Below are 25,545 nucleotides of genomic sequence, written 5' to 3' on the forward strand. Positions count from 1 at the left end.
ATTTTGCTTAGCATAGTGTTAAAGTTGTCTCTGTTAATTTTATGTACGTGTTTATAGATTGTAATGCCCAGATATGTAAAAGAGCTTTTGGTCTGAATATACACCCTTTTCACGTGACGTCACGACAAACGCGGCCGCCATTTTGGACGTGTACTACCAGTAGTTTACCACAGCCAGCATTGAGGAACGGCAGCAAAGAAAGTGTTTACTTTCAGCAAGACTTCCATCATGCCACTATATTGTTGTGCACCTGGATGTAGTAACCATCAACACACAAGGCAAGGGTTATCATTTTATCGGATCCCGACAGAGAAGATGGATAGCGGCCATTAACAGATTGGCAGCCCTCGGCATACCAGCGCTTGTTAGTGACCACTTTGTTGGAGGTAAGACGAATAAAATTAGCCAGAAAAGGCATTACATTGCTGTTAACATTCTGTGGCGGCGAGTGTGTAACCAAATAGGCTAAAATAACCCATTGTAACCTCTTTGTTCTTCTGTAGTAGCTATTGTTGACTAGCTAATGTCAACAAGTAGCTGGTATGTCCCTGGGGCAATGTTTACGTTCAGTCATTTGGATGACTGTTAAAACCTTTCAGTCTCAAGTTTTTCCTTTACTGTATTTACTAGTTTACTGTAATTATGATCCGGCAGCTATTTACACCGGATCCAGTATAAATAGCTGCCGGAGCCAACGTCCGAGGTTCTGGAGTGCTCCGGCTTGCTCTCCCTCAAATTAAGCAGCGCGCGCCGGCTTGCTCCCGGAGTGCTCTGGCTGAGGTTCCCCTCAAATTAAGCAGCGCGCGCCGGCTTGGTCCCGGAGTGCTCCGGCCGAGGTTCCGGAGCACACTCCGGCCGAGGTTGCCCTCAAATTAAGCAGCGCGCTCCATAACCTCGGCCGGAGCACTCCTGGAGCAAGCCGGAGCGCGCTCCGGAACCTCGGACGTCGGCGTGTATGTGTATGGCGATGGGTTTTTAACGACATAGGTATACAGATCATGTGGGCCGAAGTCAGGTAAAGACGAGGGCTTCGTGTACTTCCGTACGTCAGTGAACAATCCTGGTGGAAGCAGGTAAACGTCGTTCTCTAAGCCTGCTAACCTCAATTTTTGCAAATACCTCTCCCTCTGCTCGCCCTGTAAATGCCCTACGTCACTGGATAGTGAAGGTGTTTTCTGCATCTCGCTCCTTTTTCTTTTATGTTTTTCGTTTGTCGCCTTCCTCACATTCAAACTGATTCGAGCCGAAGTCCACTACATGTCCAAAATGGCGGTCGCGTTTACGAAGGTCACGTGACTGAAAAGGGTCTATAGTTAGGAATAGGAGCGTTTGTGTGTATATTATTTAGATGCATAAGGGCAGATTTTGTCCAATTAATTTTGTAGCCTGACAGGCTGCTGAAATGACTGAATTCCTTAATGACTGGGTGAATAGAGGTGTCAAAGTTATCTAAGAACAAAATTATATCATCCGCATACAGAGATATAATATGGTTATCTCATCTCATCTCATCTCATCTCATCTCATTATCTCTAGCCGCTTTATCCTGTCCTACAGGGTCGCAGGCAAGCTGGATCCTATCCCAGCTGACTATGGGCGAGAGGCGGGGTTCACCCTGGACAAGTCGCCAGGTCATCACAGGGCTGACACATAGACACAGACAACCATTCACACTCACATTCACACCTACGCTCAATTTAGAGTCACCAGTTAACCTAACCTGCATGTCTTTGGACTGTGGGGGAAACCGGAGCACCCGGAGGAAACCCACGCGGACACGGGGAGAACATGCAAACTCCACACAGAAAGGCCCTCGCCGGCCCCGGGGCTCGAACCCGGACCTTCTTGCTGTGAGGCGACAGCGCTAACCACTACACCACCGTGCCGCCCCATAATATGGTTATGATGACCAATTTTCATCGGAGAAGCTGTAGATTGCCTAATGGCTTGTGCCAGAGGTTCCAGAGAAAGACAAAATAAAAGTGGCGAAAGTGGACACCCCTGTCTTGTTCCACGCTGCAGGGTAAAAGGAGAAGAGATTATGTCCCCTGTTAGAACACTTGCTAAAGGTGAGTGGTGTAGCACCTTGATCATTGCTATAAAATTATGTCTAAAACCAAAACGTTGTAATACTGCCCACATATATTTCCACTCTATCCTATCAAAGGCTTTATCTGCGTCAAGAGAAAATACGGCACAAGGATTTGGGTGTGTCTCTGCCACATCTACAGTGGTGCTTGAAAGTTTGTGAACCCTTTAGAATTTTCTATATTTCTGCATAAATATGACCTAAAACAACATCAGATTTTCACACAAGTCCTAAAAGTAGATAAAGAGAACCCAGTTAAACAAATGAGACAAAAATATTATACTTGGTCATTTATTTATTGAGGAAAATGATCCAATATTACATATCTGTGAGTGGCAAAAGTATGTGAACCTTTGCTTTCAGTATCTGGTGTGACCCCCTTGTGCAGCAATAACTGCAACTAAACGTTTGCGGTAACTGTTGATCAGTCCTGCACACCGGCTTGGAGGAATTTTAGCGCATTCCTCCGTACAGAACAGCTTCAACTCTGGGATGTTGGTGGGTTTCCTCACATGAACTGCTCGCTTCAGGTCCTTCCACAACATTTCGATTGGATTAAGGTCAGGACTTTGACTTGGCCATTCCAAAACATTAACTTAATTCTTCTTTAACCATTCTTTGGTAGAACGACTTGTGTGCTTAGGGTCGTTGTCTTGCTGCATGACCCACCTTCTCTTGAGATTCAGTTCATGGACAGATGTCCTGACATTTTCCTTTAGAATTCGCTGGTATAATTCAGAATTCATTGTTCCATCAATGATGGTAAGCCGTCCTGGCCCAGATGTAGTAAAACAGGCCCAAACCATGATACTACCACCACCATGTTTCACAGATGGGATAAGGTTCTTATGCTGGAATGCAGTGTTTTCCTTTCTCCAAACATAATGCTTCTCATTTAAACCAAAAAGTTCTATTTTGGTCTCATCCATCCACAAAAAAAATTTCCAGTAGCCTTCTGGCTTGTCCACATGATCTTTAGCAAACTGCAGACGAGCAGCAATGTTCTTTTTGGAGAGCAGTGGCTTTCTCCTTGCAACCCTGCCATGCACACTATTGTTGTTCAGTGTTCTCATGAAAATTAACATTAGCCAATGTGAGAGAGGCCTTCAGTTGCTTAGAAGTTCCCCTGGGGTCATCAGTGACCTCGCCGACTATTACATGCCTTGCTCTTGGAGTGGTCTTTGTTGGTCGACCACTCCTGGGGAGGGGAACAATGGTCTTGAATTTCCTCCATTTGTACACAATCTGTCTGACTGTGGATTGGTGGAGTCCAAACTCTTTAGAGATGCTTTTGTAACCTTTTCCAGCCTGATGAGCATCAACAACGCTTTTTCTGAGGTCCTCAGAAATCTCCTTTGTTCGTGCCATGATACACTTCCACAAACATGTTGTGAAGATCAGACTTTGATAGATCCCGTCTCGTCGTCTCGTCTCGTCTTCTTCCGCTTATCCGGGACCGGGTTGCAGAGGCAGCAGTCTAAGCATGGAAGCCCAAACTTCCCTTTCCCCAGACACCTCGGCCAGCTCCTCGGGAAGAACACCGAGGCGTTCCCAGGCCAGCCGAGAGACATAGTCCCTCCAGCATGTCCTGGGTCTTCCCTGGGGTCTCCTCCCGGGGGGACATGCCTGGAACACCTCCCCAGGGAGGCGTCCAGGAGGCATCCAAAAAAGATGCCCGAGCCACCTCAGCTGGTTTCTCTCGATGTGGAGGAGCAGCGGCTCTACTCCGAGCTCCTCCCGAGTGACTGTGCTTCTCACCCTATCTCTAAGGGAGCACCCAGCCACCCTGCGAAGGAAACTCATTTCAGCCGCTTGTATCCGCGATCTTGTTCTTTCTGTCATTACCCAAAGCTCATGACCATATGGTTATGGTCATGATAGATCCCTGTTCTTTAAATAAAACAGGGTGCCCACTCACACCTGATTGTCATCCCACTGACTGAAAACACCTGACTCTAATTTCACCTTAAAATTCACTGCTAATCCTAGAGGTTCACATACTTTTGCCACTCACAGATATGTAATATTGGATCATTTTCCTCAATAAATAAATGACCAAGTATAATATTTTTGTGTCATTTGTTTAACTGGGTTCTCTTTATCTACTTTTAGGACTTGTGTGAAAATCTGATGATGTTTTAGGTCATATTTATGCAGAAATATAGAAAATTCTAAAGGGTTCACAAACTGTCAAGCACCACTGTATAATGTGTAGCAGCCTTCTCATGTTGTCAGATGCATAGCGTCCCTTGATGAAGCCTGTTTGGTCTTCACTGACTAGAGATTGAATAACCTTTTCCAGGCACAGAGCAAGAACTTTGGCATATATCTTAAGATCACTTGTAAGTAAGGATATTGGTCTAAAACTAGAGCATTCCAATGGATCTTTTCCCTTTTTCAAGGTTAAGGTGATGAGTGCTGTTTTTTGGTCTCTATGAAAGGTCCCACTCTTGATTGCAAAATTAAATGAATCAAGTATGAGTGTGCCCACCATGTCCCAAAGTTCTACATAAAGCTCTGGTGGGAGGCCATCCAAACCAGGTGATTTGCCTTTATTGAGACATTTCAAAGCTCTGTGTAGTTCATCCAGATTCAACACAGCTTCCAGATCATCTTGGTCTGTTTGTTCAAGGCAGGGAAGTTCCAATTTGTCAAGAAAATGTTTACAAGTAGCATCGTCATGAGCAATCTCTGATTTGTATAGATTTTCATAAAATGTTGAAAAAGTATGACTGATGGCCTGCGGATTGGTTGTAATTTTGCCATCAGGCTTATTTATTGCTGGGATGTGAGCTTTTGTTTCACATTCCTTAAGCATAAGAGCCAGCAGGTGACTAGGTCTCTCTGAATCAAAGTAGTACTTTTGTCTAAGTCTATGCAGCATAAATTCCGCCTTTGATACAGACAGCGTCTTGTGTTCATTTTTCAAAGATGTCAGCAGTTTAGACTGCTCGTCTGAGAAGCTATGTTTTTGTAAGTTCTCTAACGATTCTATTTTGTTTTCAAGATTTGTGATCTGGGAAGCTTTTGTTTTAGCTAGAGTTGAGGAGAATGAAATACAGAAACCACGAATAAAGCACTTTGTGGCCTCCCATAAAATTTGTGGATTGGAGCATTCCTTTGTGCTAATATCTAAAAAATCTTTTAATTGATTTTTGAGTGAACTAATAAAACTAGAGTTAGTTAGTAAAGATGTGTTTAAACGCCACCTGGGGGCCTTTGTCTTAATGCTGGGCAGATCAACGTTGCAGAATGATCAGATAGTAGAATTGGTAAAATGGTAATGGATATATGTCTAGCAATTAATGTTGGGCTAAGAAAAATATAATCTATCCGGGAAAACGTCTTATGCCTATTGGAGAAAACGCTGCAGGATTTTAATCCATGACTGCGTAGTGTGTTACTAATGGTAATCTTTGAGACTGTGGTCCCAGCTCTCTTCAGGTCATTGACCAGGTCCTCCCGTGTAGTTCTGGGCTGATCCCTCACCTTTCTCATGATCATTGATACCCCACGAGGCGAGATCTTGCGTAGAGCCCCAGACTGAGGGAGATTGACAGTCATCTTGAGTTTCTTCCATTTTCTAATAATTGTGCCAACAGCTGTTGCCTTCTCACCAAGCTGCTTGCCTATTGTCCTGTAGCCCATCCCAGCCTCGTGCAGGTCTACAGTTTTGTCCCTGGTGTCCTTAGACAGCTCTTTGGTCTTGCCCATGGTGGAGAGGTTGCAGTCTGATTGATTGAGTGTGTGGACAGGTGTGTTTTATACAGGTAACGAGTTCAAACAGGTGCAGTTAATAGAGGTAATGAGTGGAGAATAGGAAGGCTTCTTAAAGAAAAACCAACAGGTTTGTGAGAGCCAGAATTCTTGCTGGTTGGTAGGTGATCAAATACTTATTTCATGCAATAAAATGCAAATTAATTATTTAAAAATCATAGAGTGTGATTTTCTGGATTTTTTTTTTTAGATTCTGTCTCTCACAGTTGAAGTGTACCAATGATAAAAAATACAGACCTCTCCATTCTTTGTAAGTGGGAAAACTTGCAAAATCGTCAGTGTATCAAATACTTATTTTCCCCACTGTAGCTATACTTTCTTTTAGATTAGATTAGATTAGATTAGATTAGATTAGATTAGATTAGATTAGATTAGATTAGATTAGATTAAACTTTATTGATCCCTTTGGGCGGGTTCCCTCAGGGAAATTAAGATTCCAGCAGCATCATTACAGATAAACAGAGAAAAGAAATAGAGAAAACTTCTAAATAAATTAAAATAAATTAAGTATTTACATATACAAATATAAAAAGAATAAGATATGGGGTGGGGAGGGGAGGAGGAAAAAAAAGCTTTTTTTTTAGCAATAGTTCCTTTTCTGGGGCGGCACGGTGGTGTAGTGGTTAGCGCTGTCGCCTCACAGCAAGAAGGTCCGGGTTCGAGCCCCGGGGCCGGCGAGGGCCTTTCTGTGTGGAGTTTGCATGTTCTCCCCGTGTCCGCGTGGGTTTCCTCCGGGTGCTCCGGTTTCCCCCACAGTCCAAAGACATGCAGGTTAGGTTAACTGGTGACTCTAAATTGAGCGTAGGTGTGAATGTGAGTGTGAATGGTTGTCTGTGTCTATGTGTCAGCCCTGTGATGACCTGGTGACTTGTCCAGGGTGAACCACGCCTTTCGCCCGTAGTCAGCTGGGATAGGCTCCAGCTTGCCTGCGACCCTGTAGAACAGGATAAAGCGGCTAGAGATAATCAGATGAGATGAGTTCCTTTTCTTTGTATGGTTTTTCTTCTTTTTTGTTTACTGTTTGTAAAGTTGCCTTCTCTGGGGTTCTGAAATACTGTAAGATTCTAGATTCATTTGTTTTACAATATTCTTGCTGGCTTTTGCTGACCCTTATATTGTTTTGTCTCTGTTCCAGGCTACTGCGTCTGCGGAACCCATGGGGACGGTTCTCCTGGAACGGTTCATGGTCAGATGAGTGGCCTGATTGGCCACAGCACTTGAGACATGAACTGATGGCTCATGGCAGCAGCGAGGGAGTGTTCTGGATGGAGTATGGAGACTTTATCAAGTCAGTAATCAGTACTTTTAAAACATCAATACACCAATTTTACCAATCCATCAGTAAAGACTCCATCTGGTTAGACAGTAAATCAGTACATCTGACACACGCATCAGAATTTACTGATAAATATAAAGTAATGAACTGATTAGTAATATCCATATGATACCGAACTGATAAGACCTATTGCCAAGATACCGAACTAATGATCGGTTTCGATATCGTACTGAACTAGTAGTCAGAGTCTCACACACAACACTGCAGGAGTGAAATATAGACAGCCACTCCTTTCAACTCATGATTTATTCATATCCACAACAGACATGTATCTATAACCTCCGTCTGTGTGTGTAGGTACTTTGACTCAGTGGATATCTGTAAGATACACTCAGACTGGCATGAGGTGCGTGTACAAGGTTCGTTTCCCAGCAGGGCGAGTGGACCAATCACAGTGAGCGCTCTGACTGTCCTGGAGAGAACTGACCTGGAGTTCGCGTTGTTCCAGGAGGGGAGCAGGTACACACACACACACACACACACACACACACACACACATGCACACACACACGCACGCACAGTATATGTACAAACCCCATTTCCAGAAAAGTTGGGATATTTTCCAAAATGCAATTAAAGCAAAAATCTGTGATTTGTAAATTGACATGAATCTTTATTTAACTGACAAAAGTCGAAAGAAAAGATTTTCAATAGTTTTACTGACCAAATTAACTGTATTTTGTAAATATAAACACAGTTAGAATTTGATGCCTTGTAACAAACAAACATAAAGTTGGGACAGAGGCGTTATTACCACTGTGTTACGTCTCCCTTCCCTTAATAACACTTTAATCCTGTGGGATCTGAGGATTCTCATTGTTGCAGTTTTGCAAGTGGAATTTTTGTCCGTTCTTTGCTTGGTACAAGCCTTCAGCTGCTCAACAGTCTGTGGTCTCTGTTGTCCGATTCTCCTCTTCGTGATGTGCCATTCATTCTCAATAGGAGACAGATCTGGACTGGCAGCAGGCCAGTCAAGCACATTAACTCTGCGTCTCCAAAGCCAAGCTCTTGTAGCCCGTGCAGAATGAGGCCTGCCATTGTCCTGCTCAAATAAGCATGGACTTCCTGGGAAGAAACGTTGCCTGGATGAATACGTCTCTGACCAGTGGGCCGCAAATTTTTTTTCAAGTTGAAGTTAATTTTTTACTTATAGTAGGGTACAATTGTTGGTCTTCATCTGATGTCACATCCATCTCATTAAACTATGGTCACACTTCAGCTCACAAAGCTTTGCAATGGGTTATCGATAAAAATGAGGCATTTTGGTGGCGATATACTTGTGAGCTAAAAGTTGTGGTCACACAGTAGGTGAACACTTTGTCACGCCTTTGCGCGCTTGAGTCTTTTCAAAAATTTGCAGCCCACTGGTTGAGAAACACTATTGGAGAAAGGTGTAATGGCCACCATCTGTGATGGTATGGGGGGCATCAGTGCCCATGGCATGGGGAAGTTACATGTGTGTGAAGGTACCATTGATATATTGGGGCATATATTGGGATTTTAGAGAGACATACTGATCAGGGCAACGTTTCTTCCCAGGAAGTCCATGCTTATTTGAGCAGGACAGTGGCAGGCCTCATTCTGCACGGGCTACAAGAGCTTGGCTTTGGAGATGCAGAGTTCATGTGCTTGACTGGCCTGCTGCCAGTCCAGATCTGTCTCCTATTGAGAATGAATGGCACATCACGAAGAGGAGAATCGGACAACAGAGACCACAGACTGTTGAGCAGCTGAAGGCTTGTACCAAGCAAAGAACGGACAAAAATTCCACTTGCAAAACTGCAACAATTAGAATCCTCAGATCCCACAGGATTAAAGTGTTATTAAGGGAAGGGAGACGTAACACAGTGGTAATAACGCCTCTGTCCCAACTTTTTTTTGTTTGTTTGTTACAGGCATCAAATTCTAACTTGGTTTATATTTACAAAATACAGTTAATTTGGTCAGTAAAACTATTGAAAATCTTTTCTTTCGACTTTTGTCAGTTAAATAAAGATTCATGTCAATTTACAAATCAGAGTTTTGTTTTTATTGCATTTCGGAAAATATCCCAACTTTTCTGGAAATGGGGTTTGTACATAGACTCAGTTTTAATTTTGCACACACATTCTTTGTTTTATGCTGGAGGTATTTGCTTGATTCATGTGGACATTTATTCATTTACTTATTTTAGAGCAATTCCAGCGTTATGGACGTGACACTTGAACTCAAAATGGCAACAAATGACCCAGTGCATGTTTTATTGTCTCCCAGTATTTAAACAGGTGTTGCATATTTTAAGGCTGTAGCATACTGGAGAAGTGATAGAACAAGAACAATTCCCATAGTACATCTAGGGCATGCCAGAAAACGCCAATAAAAGATGCGTTATGGATGTGACAGAAAAAGTATCACTTTTCTTGGGTGACTGTACATTTTTATCAAACTCTAATGTCGAAATGGAGATATCCATTTGATAGAGGGGTCCAAGGTGAATATTAAAAAATCTTTGTTTAAAATATTTTGTATTTCATGCAGAGTTTCGGAAGGAAAAGTCAGCGTTATGGATGTGACGAAATTCCGTTATGGATGTGACGCGTCTGAAATAGACATGGCATATGTTTAGAAAATCAGCAATTTAACCACCATAACCCTTTGAAAAACTCTCTAAATATCCGCTAAAACTATCAAAGTTCTTAAATAATATTTAGGATGGCTATTGTTTTGCTGTTTTGTGGATTTTAGCATACATTTCTGTGGCTTGTGGCAATAATATAGAATTGTACATGATCAAAGTTGATTTTAGCTTGGGGTTTACATTATAAGAAAGAAAGACTGACAGTGACATATTAGGTTGGTTACAAATTGGTTCAACTTATTCACATCTGTAAAATACAGGCCTAGGTGATATCTCTGGGAGTGGTTTTGATGTATTACATGTTGCTTTATTTTTGCACGGTGAGGTTGACATTTACATGGAATTGCCCTTTAGCCATTAATTATTTCAGTTTAACATTGTAGAGTGATTGTTTTACCTAATAATTATTTCTCTTTGAGGGTGTAGATCTCTATTTGTGAATCACAAGATTTATTTGTCCTATTTAGCATTTCTTAACTTTCCTGTTCCCTGGTTTCTCTCTGTTCCCTCCTTATCCCAGACGTTCTGACTCTGCTGATAATCACCTGTTGGATCTCTGTATCATGGTGTTCCGGGCCTCGTTCTCCAGCGGGAATAAGCTGACGCTCGGCCGGTTACTCGCTCACAGTAAGCGCGCGGTGAAGAAGTTTGTAGGCTGTGATGTGATGCTGGAGCCGGGAGAGTACGCCGTCGTCTGCTGTGCCTTTAACCACTGGAATAGTGGGGGAACACCAGGTACACACACACACACACACACACACACACAGAGTAAAAATTTATTTTATGTAAGAGACGATATGACCTAGTCTAATGTCATGAACGTTGGACCAAAAGAAAAATCTGTTAAGTGACCTAAAACATGACAAATTTTGTGTTCGTTTATCTGCTTTCATCTCAAAGGTACAGATTGAACATGTATCACATACACAGTACATTAAGGCCCTGCAATTCATTACCAAAACATGGCTTTACTATTATACATTTATCTGTCTAAATGGAATTAATATTTTACAAATTAGCTCCAAATAACAGCCCAGCAATCGTTTATATTGAAGTGGGGAATAATCAGTAGATTTTGCAAAATTATTTACAAGTAAAGAAAACGTTAAAGTTAAGATTTCTTCAGACTCTGAATTAGATCTTTTGGAAGGAGACATGGTGGCGGTGGAAAGCTTTGTTTTCTTGTTCATCTAATGAAAAGTGACCCCATATTGCCCTCTAGTGGAATAAGAGAGAAAAGCTTTTATTTTTTAATCTTTCAATTTTATGGACTTCTTGTAGTCAAGTCAAGTTTATTTGTATCGCGCTTTTAACAATAAACATTGTCGCAAAGCAGCTTTACAGAATTTGAACGACTTAAAACATGAGCTAATTTTATCCCTAATCTATCCCCAATGATGAAGCCTGTGGCAACGGTGGCAAGGAAAAACTTCCTCAGACGCCATGAGGAAGAAACCTCGAGAGGAACCAGACTCAAAAGGGAACCCATCCTCATTTGGGCAACAACAGACAGCCTGACTATAACATTAACAGTTTTAACATGAAGTCAGTTTTGTTGATGTTATAAACTCTTCATTGATGGAAACTTGAGTGCAAAACTGTTCATGACAACTGCAGTCCTAAAGTTAGCAAGTCAACTGTAGTCCTCAGCCATAAAAGCATTACTGTAAGAGTCCAGAGCGTCCTCCAGGTGTGACTTTCAACTGTCCACATGGGGCCGTCCTCCACAGGAGCGATGTGATGAGACTCCAAACAGACACAGGGCACCAGGATGGATCAGGCAGGTCCGAGGAGCAGAAGAGGTTCAGCATCTCGATCCCAGGACTGACATGTAACTCAGAGGGACAGATTTGGGGGGGGGGGGGGAAGAGAGAAAACACAGGTTGTTAGGTATGCCCAATGTCACCTCAATAAGTAGGAGCAGTATACATATTGCACTGAGTACAAGCAGGGACTCCGGAAACTAACTATGACAGCATAACTAAAAGGGGAGAGCCAGAAGGTAACACAGGCATGAGGGGCCCCGGGACATAAAGCAGCAGCCACTACACCGTCAACAAACTCGAGTGAGCAAGCGAGTGGGGACTGACAGCATCCATACATCCCAGTTTACCAAAACACTCTGTCTGATGACCCTCCAGATCTACTCCTTTACCTCATAAACACCATTAACACAAGGCTTGACTAAACAGATCTGTTTTCAGCCGAGACTTAAACACTGAGACTGTGTCTGATTCCTGAACGCTACTTGGAAGGCTGTTCCATAACTGTGGGGCTTTGTAAGAAAAGGCTCTGCCCCCTGATGGAGCCTTCACTATACGAGGTACCAGCAGATAGCCTGCACCTTTTGATCTAAGTAGGCGTGGCGGGTCATAGAGGAGCAGAAGTTCACTCAGGTACTGTGGTGCGAGACCATTCAGTGCTTTAAAGGTCAATAGTAGTATTTTATAATCAATATGAAATTTGATTGGGAGCCAATGCAGTGTGGATAAGACAGGGGTGATGGGGTCATATTTTCTAGTTCTAGTAAGGACTCTTACTGCTGCATTTTGAACTAACTGGAGCTTGTTTATGCACTTATTGGAACATCCAGACAGTAAGGCATTACAATAATCCAACCTGGAGGTAACAAAAGCATGAACTAGTTTTTCCGCGTCATGTACTGACATTAAATTTCTTATCTTAGCAATATTTCTGAGATGAAAGAAAGCTATCCGGGTGATGTTATCAATGTGAGTTTCGAATGAAAGACTGGGGTCAATAATCACTCCGAGGTCTTTTACTGCTGCACGTGAAGAAACAGAAAGGCCATCCAGAGTCACTGTGGAATCAGAAAACTTACTTCTAGCTGCATGTGGTCCGAGTACAAGTACTTCAGTCTCGTCAGAGTTAAGCAGAAGGAAGTTAATAAGCATCCAGTGTCTAATGTCCTTCACACATTCCTCAATTCCATTAAGCTGGTGTCTCTCATCAGGTTTTGCAGAAACATACAACTGTGTGTCATCAGCATAACAGTGGAAACTAATACAATGCTTACGAATAATATCACCCAGAGGGAACATACAGTGGTGCTTGAAAGTTTGTGAACCCTTTAGAATTTTCTATATTTCTGCATAAATATGACCTAAAACATCATCAGATTTTCACACAAGTCCTAAAAGTAGATAAAGAGAACCCAGTTAATCAAATGAGGCAAAAATATTATACTTGGTCATTTATTTATTGAGGAAAATGATCCAATATTACATATCTGTGAGTGGCAAAAGTATGTGAACCTTTGCTTTCAGTATCTGGTGTGACCCCCTTGTGCAGCAATAACTGCAACTAAACGTTTGCGGTAACTGTTGATCAGTCCTGCACACCGGCTAACATTAACTTTATTCTTCTTTAACCATTCTTTGGTAGAACGACTTGTGTGCTTAGGGTCATTGTCTTGCTGCATGACCCACCTTCTCTTGAGATTCAGTTCATGGACAGATGTCCTGACATTTTCCTTTAGAATTTGCTGGTATAATTCAGAATTCATTCTTCCATCAATGATGGCAAGCCGTCCTGGCCCAGATGCAGCAAAACAGGCCCAAACCATGATACTACCACCACCATGTTTCACAGATGGGATAAGGTTCTTATGCTGGAATGCAGTGTTTTCCTTTCTCCAAATATAATGCTTCTCATTTAAACCAAAAATTTCTATTTTGATCTCATCCATCCACAAAACATTTTTCCAATAGCCTTCTGGCTTGTCCACATCATCTTTAGCAAACTGCAGATGAGCAGCAATGTTCTTTTGGAGAGCAGTGGCTTTCTCCTTGCAACCCTACCATGCACACCATTGTTGTTCAGTGTTCTCCTGATGGTGGACTCATGAACATTAACATTAGCCAATGTGAGAGAGGCCTTCAGTTGCTTAGAAGTTACCCTGGGGTCCTTTGTGACCTCACCTACTATTACACGCCTTGCTCTTGGAGTGATCTTTGTTGGTCGACCACTCCTGGGGAGGGTAACAATGGTCTTTAATCTCCTCCATTTGTACACAATCAATCTGACTGTGGATTGGTGGAGTCCAAACTCTTTAGAGATGGTTTTGTAACCTTTTCCAGCCTGATGAGCATCAACAACGCTTTTTCTGAGGTCCTCAGAAATCTCCTTTGTTCATGCCATGATACACTTCCACAAACATGTGTTGTGAAGATCAGACTTTGATAGATCCCTGTTCTTTAAATAAAACAGGGTGCCCACTCACACCTGATTATCATCCCATTGATTGAAAACACCTGACTCTAATTTCACCTTAAAATTCACTGCTAATCCTAGAGGTTCACATACTTTTGCCACTCACAGATATGTAATATTGGATCATTTTCCTCAATAAATAAATGACCAAGTATAATATTTTTGTCTCATTTGTTTAACTGGGTTCTCTTTATCTACTTTTAGGACTTGTGTGAAAATCTGATGATGTTTTGGGTCATATTTAAACAGAAATATAGAAAATTCTAAAGGGTTCACAAACTTTCAAGCACCACTGTATATAAAGAAAAAAGCAGTGGACCCAAGACAGAACCTTGTGGAACACCAAACTTTACCTCAGTGTGTCTCGAAAAATCACCATTTACATCAACATACTGATAGCGATCAGTTAAATAAGACCTGAGCCAGGAGAGGGCCGTTCCCTTAAATCCCACAACATTTTCTAGTCTATCCAGGAGAATGGAATGATCAATGGTATCAAATGCTGCACTAAGGTCAAGCAACACAAGCAGCGAGACACAGCCCTGATCAGACGCCAACAGTAGGTCGTTTACTACTTTAACCAGTGCTGTCTCTGTGCTATGATGAGGTCTAAATCCTGACTGATATATTTCATGGATGTTATTCCTCTGTAAATATGAGCATAACTGCTGTGCCACAGCTTTTTCAAGGATCTTGGAGATAAAGGGGAGGTTTGATATTGGCCGATAATCGGACAGCTGACAGGGATCAAGGTCAGGTTTTTTAATCAGGGGTTTGATAACTGCTAGTTTAAAGGATTTGGGTACATAGCCAATCGTAAGAGAAGAATTTATTATTTTTAGAAGCAGTTCAATTACTTCAGGTATTATCTGTTTGAATAGACGTGTAGGTAAGGGATCTAGTACACAAGTTGAGGCTTTTGATGCCGAGATTAATGAAAGTAATTCAGTTTCTCTAAGGGGAGTAAAACATTCTAATTGATGATCTGATACAGTTATATTGTTAACTACAGGGTCACTTACATTGTCTGACCTTAAGTTAGTAGTTTGAATTTTTTGTCGGATATTCTCAATTTTGTCATTAAAAAAATAAATGAAGTCGTTGCTACTCCATACTGCAGGTGTGCATGTGTCTATAGTGGACTTATTCCTGGTTAATTTTGCTACAGTATTAAATAGGAATCTAGGATTATTTTTGTTATCTTCTATTAGGGAGGAGAGATATGTTGATCTCGCAGCACTAAGAGCTTTTCTATACTTCAGGAAGCTCTCCTTCCACGCTAATTTGAACGCTACAAATTTTCTTTGGTGCCTTTTATGTTCCAATTTTCGAGTGGTCTGTTTTAATGTGCGAGTGTCATCATTATACCAGGGTGCTAATTTTTTGTCTCTGACCATTTTCCTTTTTAGAGGAGCTACATTATCTAAAGCAGGGGTCACCAAACTTTTTTCTCTGGGGGCTACATTGTCGTTCCTGACTGTGATGGGGGGCCGGGGTCGGGTCAGCTATATCACATAGAATTGTATGACCCAGACAAATATGACCACCAGCAGGCCTCATTGTGTAGTAGAGATTACTAGCCTGGCACGGCCATCCCCACTACTATATCCCCACTACTATATCCCCACTACTATATCCCCACTACTATATCCACACTACTATATCCACACTACTATATCCCCACTACTATATCCCCACTACTATATCCACACTACTATATCCCCCACTACTATATCCCCCACTACTATATCCCCACTACTATATCCACACTACTATATCCCCACTACTATATCCACACTACTATACTAGTGTGGATATAGTAGTGGGGATATATCCCCCACTACTATATCCACACTACTATATCCCCACTACTATATCCCCACTACTATATCCCCCACTACTATATCCCCACTACTATATCCCCACTACTATATCCACACTACTATATCCACACTACTATATCCACACTACTATATCCCCACTACTATATCCCCACTACTATATCCACACTACTATATCCCCCACTACTATATCCACACTACTATATCCCCACTACTATATCCCCACTACTATATCCCCACTACTATATCCCCACTACTATATCCACACTACTATATCCCCACTACTATATCCCCACTACTGTATCCCCACTACTGTATCCCCACTACTATATCCCCACTACTATATCCCCACTACTATATCCCCACTACTGTATCCACACTACTGTATCCCCACTACTGTATCCACACTATTATATCCACACTACTATATCCCCACTACTATATCCCCACTACTATATCCCCACTACTGTATCCCCACTACTATATCCCCACTACTATATCCCCACTACTATATCCCCACTACTATATCCCCACTACTATATCCACACTACTGTATCCCCACTACTGTATCCCCACTACTGTATCCCCACTACTGTATCCCCACTACTATATCCCCACTACTGTATCCCCACTACTGTATCCCCACTACTATATCCCCACTACTATATCCCCACTATTATATCCCCACTACTATATCCACACTATTATATCCACACTACTATATCCCCCACTACTATATCCCCACTACTGTATCCCCACTACTGTATCCCCACTACTGTATCCCCACTACTGTATCCCCACTACTGTATCCCCACTACTATATCCCCACTACTATATCCCCACTACTATATCCCCACTACTATATCCCCACTACTGTATCCCCACTACTATATCCCCACTACTATATCCCCACTACTATATCCCCACTACTATATCCCCACTACTGTATCCCCACTACTGTATCCCCACTACTGTATCCCCACTACTATATCCCCACTACTATATCCCCACTACTGTATCCCCACTACTGTATCCACACTACTGTATCCCCACTACTGTATCCCCACTACTATATCCACACTATTATATCCCCACTACTATATCCCCACTACTATATCCCCACTACTGTATCCCCACTACTGTATCCCCACTACTGTATCCCCACTACTATATCCCCACTACTATATCCCCACTACTATATCCACACTACTATATCCCCACTACTATATCCCCACTACTGTATCCCCACTACTGTATCCCCACTACTGTATCCCCACTACTATATCCCCACTACTATATCCACACTACTATATCCCCACTATTATATCCCCACTACTGTATCCCCACTACTATATCCCCACTACTATATCCCCACTACTGTATCCCCACTACTATATCCACACTACTATATCCACACTACTGTATCCACACTACTGTATCCACACTACTATATCCCCCACTACTATATCCACACTACTATATCCCCCACTACTATATCCCCACTACTATATCCCCACTACTATATCCCCACTACTATATCCACACTACTATATCCCCACTATTATATCCCCACTACTGTATCCACACTATTATATCCACACTACTGTATCCCCACTACTATATCCCCACTACTGTATCCCCACTACTATATCCCCACTACTATATCCACACTACTATATCCCCACTACTGTATCCCCACTACTATATCCCCACTACTATATCCCCACTACTATATCCACACTACTATATCCCCCACTACTATATCCCCACTACTATATCCCCACTACTATATCCACACTACTATATCCCCCACTACTATATCCCCACTACTATATCCACACTACTATATCCACACTACTATATCCCCACTACTATATCCACACTACTATATCCACACTACTATATCCCCCACTACTATATCCACACTACTATATCCCCACTACTATATCCCCACTACTATATCCCCACTACTATATCCCCACTACTATATCCACACTACTATATCCCCACTACTATATCCCCACTACTATATCCACACTATTATATCCCCACTACTGTATCCCCACTACTGTATCCCCACTACTATATCCACACTACTATATCCCCACTACTATATCCCCACTACTATATCCACACTACTATATCCCCACTACTATATCCCCACTACTGTATCCCCACTACTGTATCCCCACTACTGTATCCCCACTACTATATCCCCACTACTATATCCCCACTACTGTATCCCCACTACTGTATCCCCACTACTATATCCCCACTACTATATCCCCACTATTATATCCCCACTACTATATCCCCACTATTATATCCACACTACTGTATCCCCACTACTATATCCCCACTACTATATCCCCACTACTATATCCCCACTATTATATCCACACTACTGTATCCCCACTACTATATCCCCACTACTATATCCCCACTACTATATCCCCACTATTATATCCCCACTACTGTATCCCCACTACTGTATCCCCACTACTATATCCCCACTACTATATCCCCACTACTATATCCACACTACTATATCCCCACTACTATATCCCCACTACTATATCCCCACTACTGTATCCCCACTACTATATCCCCACTACTATATCCCCACTATTATATCCACACTACTATATCCCCCACTACTATATCCCCCACTACTATATCCCCACTACTGTATCCCCACTACTATATCCCCACTACTGTATCCCCACTACTATATCCCCACTACTATATCCCCACTACTATATCCCCACTACTGTATCCCCACTACTGTATCCCCACTACTATATCCACACTACTATATCCCCACTACTATATCCCCACTATTATATCCACACTACTGTATCCCCACTACTATATCCCCACTACTATATCCCCACTACTATATCCCCACTACTGTATCCCCACTACTGTATCCCCACTACTATATCCCCACTACTATATCCCCACTACTGTATCCACACTACTGTATCCACACTACTGTATCCCCACTACTATATCCCCACTACTATATCCCCACTATTATATCCACACTATTATATCCACACTACTATATCCCCACTACTACATCCCCCACTACTATATCCACACTACTACATCCCCACTACTATATCCCCACTACTACATCCCCACTACTACATCCCCACTACTACATCCCCACTACTACATCCCCACTACTACATCCCCACTACTATGTCCACACTACTATATCCCCACTATTATATCCCCACTACTATATCCCCACTATTATATCCCCACTACTATATCCACACTACTATATCCCCACTACTATATCCCCACTACTATATCCACACTATTATATCCACACTACTATATCCCCACTACTATATCAACACTTGATTCCTGGCACATATTTGTTTATCTTTACTAGTGGTTTGCAAAAGTAGTAATCGAGTCTTCACACTTTGTTTTAATTTGAAATACCACAGATATTCCATTTATTTATTTTCTAATGAAAATAATATCAAAGCTGTCAAGGTAAGAAACATCTGCCTAGTTGAGGTGATTGACACTGGCAAAGGTGAGTGGAAAATTATAAATTGTAGGTAGGCCTGTTGATATTATTAATAATATAAATAATAATTGTATGCAGCACTTAATAAAGGTCAAATAAATAGGTCTATAAAATAAATACATTAAAAAAACAGTGAAATTATAATAATATGAGCAATAGATCAATAGATCACAGCAGTTGTGCTGTGTCCTGCACGTCATTGCTCTCATCCATGGCCAAAGCAAAAAACTCGAATTCTGACGCTTTCTCATTCAGCTGGTCATACACGTCGTCCCCCAAATCTTCGGTTCGCCTGGTCATAGTAGGTGCGGAGAGACTCACCGCATTGAGCGCATCCTTCTTGTCGGGACACACCTCCTCGGCCACAGCAAGCATGCATACTTTAACAAAGTCCCCATCAGTAAACGGCTTTCCATGGGTAGCTAGTAGGTGAGCTACCTTATAGCTAGCTCAGACAGCAGCCTGGTTGATCTGGGTTTGGTGAAGGAATACATTCTGTTGTGCAGCCAGTCCGCATTTCATCCTCCGAATCCTGTCTTCTCTTGTTTGCCCTCGCAAACTAGCATACTCTTTGTGGCGGGTTTCATAGTGACGACGCAGATTATATTCTTTGAAAACCGACACACTTTCTTTACATACAAGACAAACTGCACGGTCCTTACACTGAACGAAAAAATAATCGGTGGTCCACTGTTCTTTAAAAACTCTGCACTCTCTGTCAGCTTTTTGCTGACCGCTCGCCATTTTGCTGTCCTGAACACTGACAGTTCTCTGCGCGTGCGCTGCCTGTCACTGCTTGATCACAAGCATATGACGAAAATTCAGAAAATATGAATAGTTCATTTTATAACTAAATATCAATTTTAATTGATAAAATCAACAAAATACAAGATGCAGACATGTTATTATTTGCCAAAAAGCAATTTAAAAAAAATAGGCCATGACCACTTTTGGGGATTGCCTCATAGGGCCGGTTCAAGTGATGGGGGTCAGAGGGGCTGGGGGGCCGGTCCAAGGGGGGTGGCGGGCCGGATCTGGCCCGCGGGCCGTAGTTTTGTGACCCCTGATCTAAAGTATGGCGGAATGTTGACTCTAAGCATTCAGTTGCCTGATCAAGTTCTGCAGGGGCTGACAGTGACCCAATCAAAGTTGATAACTCTGGGAGATCATTTATAAAGCTCTGTGCAGTAGTTGACGTGAATGTACATTTAATACAGTAGCGTGGTGAGGTGCATATATTATTACTCAGACATAGTTTGAATGAGATGAGATAATGATCTGAGATAACTTCAGACTGTGGAAGTGTGACTATATTTCCTGTGTTTAACCCGAATGTTAGTATTAGATCGAGGGTGTGACCACCATTATGGGTCGGTCCTATGACATTCTGATTAATCCCTACTGAATCTAAGATGGACACAAACACTGTTTTTAAAGGGTCTTCTGGGTTATCGAAGTGAATATTAAAATCTCCGACAACTAAAGCTTTGTCTAAGGAAATAACCAGATCTGAGATAAAATCTGCAAATTCAGAAAGAAACTCAGAATATGGCCCCGGGGGCCTGTAAATAATAAGCAATGGAATTAACTGGGTAGATTTATTTTTCGAGGCTACATACATTACATTAGTATGAAGAACTTCAAATGTATTAAATTTATAACCAGGTTTTTGTGTTACACCTAGATAATCATTATAAATAACCGCGACGCCTCCTCCTCTGCCAGTTACACGAGGCTGGTGTATATAACTGTATCCAGGAGGACTCGCTTCATTTAATGCTATATATTCATTTGGCTTAATCCATGTTTCAGTTAAACACAGTACATTAAACTCCTGATCAGTAATGAGTTCATTAACCATTAGCGCTTTAGATGTACAACCCCGATTCCAAAAAAGTTCGGACAAAGTACAAATTGTAAATAAAAACGGAATGCAATGATGTGGAAGTTTCAAAATTCCATATTTTATTCAGAATAGAACATAGATGACATATCAAATGTTTAAACTGAGAAAATGTATCATTTAAAGAGAAAAATTAGGTGATTTTAAATTTCATGACAACAACACATCTCAAAAAAGTTGGGACAAGGCCATGTTTCCCACTGTGAGACATCCCCTTTTCTCTTTACAACAGTCTGTAAACGTCTGGGGACTGAGGAGACAAGTTGCTCAAGTTTAGGGATAGGAATGTTAACCCATTCTTGTCTAATGTAGGATTCTAGTTGCTCAACTGTCTTAGGTCTTTTTTGTCGTATCTTCCGTTTTATGATGCGCCAAATGTTTTCTATGGGTGAAAGATCTGGACTGCAGGCTGGCCAGTTCAGTACCCGGACCCTTCTTCTACGCAGCCATGATGCTGTAATTGATGCAGTATGTGGTTTGGCATTGTCATGTTGGAAAATGCAAGGTCTTCCCTGAAAGAGACGTCGTCTGGATGGGAGCATATGTTGCTCTAGAACCTGGATATACCTTTCAGCATTGATGGTGTCTTTCCAGATGTGTAAGCTGCCCATGCCACACGCACTAATGCAACCCCATACCATCAGAGATGCAGGCTTCTGAACTGAGCGCTGATAACAACTTGGGTCGTCCTTCTCCTCTTTAGTCCGAATGACACGCCGTCCCTGATTTCCATAAAGAACTTCAAATTTTGATTCGTCTGACCACAGAACAGTTTTCCACTTTGCCACAGTCCATTTTAAATGAGCCTTGGCCCAGAGAAGACGTCTGCGCTTCTGGATCGTGTTTAGATACAGCTTCTTCTTTGAACTATAGAGTTTTAGCTGGCGATGGCAGATGACACGGTGAATTGTGTTCACAGATAATGTTCTCTGGAAATATTCCTGAGCCCATTTTGTGATTTCCAATACAGAAGCATGCCTGTATGTGATGCAGTGCCGTCTAAGGGCCCGAAGATCACGGGCACCCAGTATGGTTTTCCGGCCTTGACCCTTACGCACAGAGATTCTTCCAGATTCTCTGAATCTTTTGATGATATTATACACTGTAGATGATGATATGTTCAAACTCTTTGCAATTTTACACTGTTGAACTCCTTTCTGATATTGCTCCACTATTTGTCGGCGCAGAATTAGGGGGATTGGTGATCCTCTTCCCATCTTTACTTCTGAGAGCCGCTGCCACTCCAAGATGCTCTTTTAATACCCAGTCATGTTAATGACCTATTGCCAATTGACCTAATGAGTTGCAATTTGGTCCTCCAGCTGTTCCTTTTTTGTACCTTTCACTTTTTCAGCCTCTTATTGCCCCTGTCCCAACTTTTTTGAGATGTGTTGCTGTCATGAAATTTCAAATGAGCCAATATTTGGCATGAAATTTCAAAATGTCTCACTTTCGACATTTGATATGTTGTCTATGTTTTATTGTGAATACAATATCAGTTTTTGAGATTTATAAATTATTGCATTCCATTTTTATTTACAATTTGTACTTTGTCCCAACTTTTTTGGAATCGGGGTTGTAAGAGATCTAATATTTAATAGCCCCACCTTTAGATCAAAGGTGCTGGCAGCAGCTGTACAGTCAGTATGATCTAATTTTATATTGATTAGGTTACTGGAACAAACTCTCTGAATATTTCTACTTTTTGTTGAGCTCGGGGAACAGACACAGTCTCGATGTAGTGGACCCTGAGTGACGACTCTGTGCAGCTAGCAAACAGTCGGTTTAGCCTGTTCGTCTGCTCCCTGGCCTTGGCTCTGGATTGTCAGAAATTAACTGGTCCTGTTCTGAGACTATGACCTATGCTGCAGGAAATGAGAGCAGCACCTTCCCGAGTGGGATGGACACCGTCCCGCCCTAACAGGCCAGCAGTGCCCTCAAAATTAGCCCAATTATCTATAAAGCCCACACTGTTTTCAGAGCACCACCTGGACAGCCAGCAGTTCAGCGACCATAACCTGCTGTAAGCTACATCGCCACGCCGCATTGGGATGGGGCCAGAGCATACTACAGCATCGGACATCGCCTTCGCTAATTTAAACACCTCTACAAAGTTACTCTTTGTAACCTCAGACTGACGAAGGCGTATATCATTAGCTCCTGCATGGATAACTATCTTTGAGAACCTGTGCTTGCCTCGGAACCTAAGATTACCTGCTATGTCCGGCGTCCTGGCTCCCGGTATACACCTGACTAAAGCTGCTGGTGCCCCTAAAGGCTGAGCTAATTTCACGTGCCGTATGATAGAGTCCCCTATAACCAGAGCTCTTTCAGGTTTCTCAGCGGGTGCATCACTAAGGAGAGCAAACCTGTTCGACACGTGACGCGGAGAGGAGTGGTGCTCCCGTGGGCGAGCCTCAGCGGTAGCTTTGGCTCTACGCTTATGCCGTCGAGCCGTCACCCATTCGCCCCGCTGTAAGGGCTCTAATGCTGGAGTTGGGGGATTGCTAACTCCACCTAGGGCGTCCAGACTTTCCCCTATAGAAACTACACTGTTCTCACGCTCACTAACCTGCTCTAAAGCCTGGACACGCACTTCTAGCACTGTAATCTTCTCCGTCAGAGAGCTAACTAATCTGCACTTATCACAAGTAAAGCTGTCGCTAGCGACGGAGGAAGAATGACTAAACATCCTGCACTCAGCACACTGTACAGGCTGAAGGGGTGCCATGATGAAAGGATTCACGTACCTTAATCGAAGATCTGTCGATATTAAAGCAGATCTGATGTGGATGGCCTCCGCTTGTGGTCTTTACGCAGGAGGAGAAGAAAAAGAAAGCTTCCGGTGTCGGCGTTCTCACTGCCTTTCTGAAGTTTCCTGCCAGAGGAAGTGACGTCTCCTCTGTATTCAGTGTTGGGACACATTTCCCTTTTGAAATCTGACTTTTCCATCAGCATTGTTAGAAATTTGAGAGTGCAGGTAGTCGTCGACTTACGACTGCGTTTGGTTATAACTGACCGGTCGTAAACCGATCTGGTCGTAAGTCGGCCTATGTTAAATGAACGCAAGTATGTTGTGATGTGTAATGATATTGTAATCGTCTTATTTTATCAACATTTTCTTATTTCATTACCTTGGCTCATTATTTGGTTTAAGTCAGACACTGCATGCTACAGTACAATTCGTTTAATATGTGCAAAACAAAAAATATGAAATACAGGTGTGAAAAATAGAAAACATTTTAGTTTGAAACATACCAAAACACAAATGTAAAACATAGCAAAATACAAAACTTGGTGACCGCTGGCATCACTGGTGCTTGGCTGTGGGTCGTCTACGTCATCAGCTGTTGCAGCGCTCGGGCTGGCGGGAGCATTTGCTCGTTTCATAAACCAGGAGCTGGGGCGGAAACGGTTGTACGCGGCGAGAGGCTGGATGCTGGGCGGGGCCAGGAGCTGGGGCGGAAACTGTTGTACGCTCAGCTAGCTCAGCTGGGAAACACTTGCCAGTCATAACCAGACGGTCGTAAAGTCGATCGGTTGTAAGTTGCATAGGTTGTAAGTCGACGACGACCTGTACAGTGAGACAACTTGTAATATGTGCTTCATAAAACCCATCACGGGGAATTTACGCACTACAGTCTTGTACAGAACATTTTCAGAAATGAAGACATATCCAGAGCACTGCTGTGTCTCTGCACAGCGTCTTCAAAATGTAGCAGGCAGTCTTTAAGATGATTTTAGTTTAGAACACTGATTATAAAATAATTTGGTTGTTCAGATTAGAACCGGGCCCCTGGGCTACAGCATTACATCATGTCTGTCTCTCACTGTGTGTGTCTATTACTTTCCTGTCTCTCTTTCTTTGTGTCTCACTCTGTCTGTCTTTTTTAAATCTGTGTGAGTGTTTATTTTATTGTGTGTGTTTTTGATGTGTCCCTGTATATATATGTGTGTGTGTGTGTGTGTTTTCAGTGTCGAGTCCCACTGCCCCCCCTCGGTCGTGTCCTGATTCTCCGGGCTTCATTTTGGCCATCTACAGCTCCAGACAGGTGATGGTGGAGCAGGTCGATGCCACGGCAACCACGCTCGCTGACGCCATCATACTACTGACGGAGAATAAAGGAGAGAGACATGAGGTACACACACACACACATCATGCCCATACTTATACACACACTTGGACGTAGAACAAACAT

At 42.4% G+C, this 25,545-nt stretch overlaps 1 protein-coding gene across 2 annotated transcripts in view; it reads left to right on the forward strand.

The window, feature by feature from the left end:
• capn15 (calpain 15) overlaps positions 1 to 25,545 on the forward strand; it is a 77,743-nt gene that overhangs the window by 51,019 nt on the left and 1,179 nt on the right. For both annotated transcript variants that reach the window (XM_060922782.1, XM_060922781.1), the window contains exons 7-10: positions 7,002 to 7,154; positions 7,500 to 7,661; positions 10,340 to 10,554; positions 25,322 to 25,485. In XM_060922782.1, coding sequence (XP_060778765.1) covers positions 7,002 to 7,154; positions 7,500 to 7,661; positions 10,340 to 10,554; positions 25,322 to 25,485 — 694 coding nt within the window. The remainder of the gene's footprint in view (positions 1 to 7,001; positions 7,155 to 7,499; positions 7,662 to 10,339; positions 10,555 to 25,321; positions 25,486 to 25,545) is intronic.

Source organism: Neoarius graeffei, chromosome 5 (genome assembly GCF_027579695.1).
Source record: "Neoarius graeffei isolate fNeoGra1 chromosome 5, fNeoGra1.pri, whole genome shotgun sequence".
In the NCBI taxonomy this organism is placed as follows: Eukaryota; Metazoa; Chordata; class Actinopteri; order Siluriformes; family Ariidae; genus Neoarius; species Neoarius graeffei.